This window comes from Raphanus sativus, unplaced genomic scaffold, assembly GCF_000801105.2.
Source record: "Raphanus sativus cultivar WK10039 unplaced genomic scaffold, ASM80110v3 Scaffold3243, whole genome shotgun sequence".
NCBI lineage: Eukaryota > Viridiplantae > Streptophyta > Magnoliopsida > Brassicales > Brassicaceae > Raphanus > Raphanus sativus.
In genome coordinates, this window is record NW_026618549.1 from 1 (window position 1) to 4793 (window position 4793).

At 37.3% G+C, this 4793-nt stretch overlaps 1 protein-coding gene across 1 annotated transcript; it reads left to right on the forward strand.

Annotated features, from left to right (window-relative positions):
* Nucleotides 1-164: 164 nt before the first annotated feature.
* LOC108832929 (uncharacterized) lies at nt 165-4793 on the forward strand. Its single transcript, XM_018606379.2, has 16 exons — nt 165-463; nt 553-636; nt 954-1094; nt 1238-1308; nt 1394-1487; nt 1733-1810; nt 2226-2292; nt 2446-2531; nt 2633-2683; nt 3063-3110; nt 3233-3353; nt 3447-3627; nt 3712-3849; nt 3933-4045; nt 4191-4262; nt 4343-4793. Exons 1-16 carry the CDS (start codon nt 263-265, stop codon nt 4462-4464), a joined length of 1668 nt encoding a protein of 555 aa, XP_018461881.1. The 5' UTR covers nt 165-262; the 3' UTR covers nt 4465-4793.

Consider the following 4793-nt stretch of genomic DNA (forward strand, 5'->3'; position numbering starts at 1 on the left):
ATATATATATATATATATTTTAATACCATCAACTAAATACTAAACGCTAAAACACTCTAACAAACATACATATTCAATAGAAAACACAGATCACAATCCCAAATAGCAGGGCCAGGCCCATTATAAATTCCTCGATGTCCTCGGCCTTAGGCCCATTAGATTTGTTGATCTGATAGAAGTCCGAAAACTCCGGTAAGTTTAGCTCCGTCTTCTTCTCTCCGTCTCTCCGGACTCCCCGACCCAAAAGAAATATCCCACAAAAATGGAGTTTCTCCGCAAGTTCAAATTTCCCGCGAGATCCAAGTCCCCGATCTTCGTCTTTACAATCACCGGCCTAGCTATTACCGCCGTCACCAGCAGCGCCGCCGTTTCTGTTTCCCGGGACTCTGCTTCCGTTCATCACCCCAACAAAATCGCGACGGCGGTAGAAGGCGTCGTCCGTTCTTCTCGCGCTATCTACGCCGTTCGTATTTTTTTTTCTCTTTATCTCTATTGTTTTAAATTTTTCGATTCCTTTTTAATTGTTTTGAGTTCTTATCTCATACTTTGCAGATCACTCTCACCGTCGCTGATTACAAGTATAGTTTGCGTAGAGTGACGTCGGATTCCGATGAGTACATACAGAGGTTAACAGAGGTTTGCAGTGTATTGAGTTTCCTGATTTGGCATAATAATAGTACTGATTCGCATAGTTCATGCCAATGCCACATTTGTTTGATGCTCTATATTACTTCTATGAGATGATTGATTTATTGTGATTTGATTATCAAACACTTTCTCCCCAATAAGTTACCTCAAAAGATAACATGTTGCTTTGTTAGTTTCTTTCTACTTATTGATGATAATAGTGTATGTGAAGTTATATTACTGTGATGAGATGATTGCTTATTCTTGTAACTTTATTATTTGTATACTACAAGAGCTATATGGTAATTTCGGTTCTATTATTGTAGGTTCATTCACGGTCAGCCAAACGAATTCTTAAACTGTGTGAAAGTAATAAAGGTTTCTATGTGAAAGCTGGTCAGTTCGTGGCCACGTTAAAGCTGGTTCCCAAAGAGTATTCCTTGGCCCTTTCCTCGTTGCAGGACCAGGTGTGAATACTAATAATGATTAGAAGTCTTTGTGTTTTCTCTTTTAAAACATATGGAATTGTTTTTGTTTCACCAGAGATTTATGATTTTCTTGTGAATGTGAGAAACGATTCTGATTGTTTGTTCTAATTCTGTCATTGAAGGCAGTTCCTTGTAACTTCCAAGATATAAAACACGTTCTGACAAGCAATTTCGGTCGAAATCTCTCAGAGATGTAAGTATTATTCCAAATCCATCTGTGTAAGGCAAATCCACCAAGTGTCAAGACTCATTTTAACATCTCTTAATTAAAATGACAGATTTTTATCTTTTGATGAGGAACCAATTGCGGCAGCATCTATTGCTCAAGTGCATCATGCTGTGTTAAAGGATCATCAGGAAGTAGCAGTAAAGGTTAATTCCTTTACAGTGATGAATGCGTTATTTTGCTTATGCTCTTTCTGACGAGACTCTCGACAATGATTTCATCATTCACTTGAGATACTTGAAAGATTGGTTTTTGAATAGTTTATTACCTTTCATTATTTACGATTACGCTTCTGAGTCCTGAAGATGTAAATCGGGCATACCACTGTCCTCCTGACAGCAGTAACCCACCAGAATTTTAATTTTTATTATTTTTGTTGCCCTTGAAATAGGTGCAGTACCCTGGATTGAAGCAGAACATGAAGTTGGATACAATGATTATGTCGTTCCTTTCAAAATCAGTTGTAAAGGTACATATGTTTCCTTGTTATCTCATATTCATACCTCTACTTTCTTGGCTAACAATTATTAAAGGAAGGAGTCAAACATATGATAATTAACTGAACATGCTTAGATTTGGAGTTTGAGTAGTATGACTGCAGTAGTTTATGCTGCCTTGTGAAAAGTTTGGGAAGTGTTTCGTAGAGCCAATGATGCAAAATGTTGTGCGTAGTCATATTATGAGGACTTCATTTTGTTATTTCCTTCTAACTTCATTACTTCAGCGCTAGTTGTGACATTTTCTTGAGTTGTTGTCGTAGTTCTTAATTGAGATCGCTGATGCATTTACATGAACTCTCTTCCGCATCTTTGGTTATATATAGGCTGTGTACCGTATGCAGCCGCTTTTAGTTTCTTAAGAGTCCTTTTTATATCACTTCGCAGATTTTTCCAGAATACAGGTTTGACTGGCTGGTTCATGAATTCGTAAAGTCAATTTCCCAGGAACTTGGTCAGTAACCTAAAACTAGCACTGCATCGCGTGCATGTGTTTTATTTCTCAGTCAACCTTAAAGCTGAAAGTGTAAAAATATATCTACGCATTCTGTAGTGGCTTAACGTGTATATAGACCATTCATTTCTGCTTTTATCTTCATTTCCGCAGATTTTATACAGGAGGCTAAAAATTCAGAGAAAATTGCGACAAACTTCAAAAATAACAAAATGATTACTGTTCCGACAGTGTTTTGGGTATGACTAAAGAATTTAGATGTCATTGTTTTTTTTCCTGATATGTCTTAGTCATGTTTAACTTTGTTTTCTTAATCTTACTATCCATATTGATATTTCAGGAGTTCACAACCACTCAAGTCCTGACAATGCAATTCTGCAAGGGTTTCAAGGTAATGGCGTTCAACACAGAATCATTCATACGGTTTATATACAGAGTTAGCTTTTTTTATTCTTCATTTTGGCAATCTTGGTTAACCATATCCATCTCAAACATGCTAAATAGTTAGAAAAGCTATCCCAAACTATTTAAATTGTTAGAAAAGGCTATAGATATGAGATGTACTGAAAGCTTAGCAAAAGGGAAGAAAATGAAAAATTATTGAGTTTCCTAAATAATTACGATGTGTTGGAAATAGAAATTTTAGGGTTGATTAAACCGCTTAGAAGGCAATGGATCAGTTTAGTTATATTTACTCTTATAGCTGCCATCTTCTCGTGTAGACTCTACTTCTTGGATGTTGTACTAACTCGAATTTCCTTAGGTTTCAGGTTGACGATGTGGAAGCCATCAAAAGAACTAATTTGAGTCCAGAAAAGGTTCGTGACAGCTTCTTATGCAATTAATAAATTACAACTTTGGATTGTGGCAAGCATTAAGACCCGCCAAATATAATTTCGTTGCTGAAACACCGAAGCTTTTTTCCAATATTATATTATAGGTTGCTAAAGTGTTGGTGGAAGTGTTTGCTGAAATGATATTTGTTCACGGATTCATACATGGCGATCCGCATCCTGGAAATATACTAGTTTCTCCTGGAGGCCAGAATGGCTTCTCTCTAGGTACGTTTTGTGTTCGTAATTCTATTTTTGGGTCTTCACTAGTTCCAGACTCTCTAATCATAAAAACCTTCAAAATCATGGTTGGATAAAAAGTTCTGCTAGATCACGGAAACTGTAAGACATTGGATGAGGGATTCAGGCGGGACTTTTGTCGGTTGTGGGAGGCTTTGATTCTTCTAGACTCGACCAAAATACAGGAATTGGGAACACGGTTTGGGGTTGGACAATATGCCAAATTCTTCCCTGTCATCTTCACTGGAAGAACAAGTGAAAGGTACTTTCTTTCCCTCTGCAATAAAATCGAAACTGTTACACGATTTTGTGCTTATCCTTTGTTTCTGCATCTTCTTGGTGACAGCAAATCAGGACTGGGAAAAGGAATGTCTACCCAAGAGAGGCAAAAACTGAAGCAGGAGCTGAAGCTTTTGAGATTGGAAGACGTAACCACTTTCATGGGGTCTCTTCCACCTGACTTTCTCACCGTACTGCGAACAGAGTAAACTCCTCCCTCCTCCTTGGTTCTACTAGTAATTGAATCTGGAAACTGTTAAGTTTATCCATAGCTTTCGTTGTGCACAGTGGACTCATAAGGTCAATCACGTTGAAGTTGAGTGCTCCACAACGGGTGAGATTACTCGTTTATGCCAAATATGCGGTATATGGACTTGGCTATAACCCGACTTCTGAACCAGGTAACTGGATCCAGGAAACCTCTTGTGCTGTTACCATTACCCTTTTTCTGTTCTTATTCTCATCAATTTAGTGTCGAGTTGAAACTTTGAACATGTCTACCATTTTACAAGGATGAAGCTAAAATTTAGGTTTTGCTTTTTCTAGATTTTGTCGAGAAGTCGATATTCTCCAAATCGCTGATGTTAGTGAGCTACATCCGCTTACGTCTCATTCTGGGTAAAGAAACTACTAGTTACTTTCTAGATAATCAGTTATACTAATACTCTGTAAATTTCAAACTAATTCTATGGTTTCAGAGTTGATGGAACTCTTTCAAGGAATGAAGAAGCTGAAACATACCATCTATACTTTCTATGGACGAGTCGTCGACGGCGTCAGAAGAAGTGTAAAGGTAGCAAATGTTACATCCATTGTATGACTCTGGTTTATACGCTAGAGAAATTCGTTCAAAAAGAGTAGAAATAAGATCATCCATTCTTTGGCATTTGGTAATGTCACAGCTAGTTAGAACAGATAACACCATATATGTATGTGCGGCTAGCGATGCTAATAAAATCGCTAATATTGGAATCTTGTGATATCAAACAAGTTCAGTTGATTATGCTTTAAATCAGTAACTCATTTGGCAAGAATCATACGCACGGGTTTCTTTATATAACTTCTTTCCAGTATGTTTTTTATTTAGATCTTCAAGCTGCTATTAGAATGATAAACGATGAACATTTGAAGTTTGCTAAGCTTACTCTC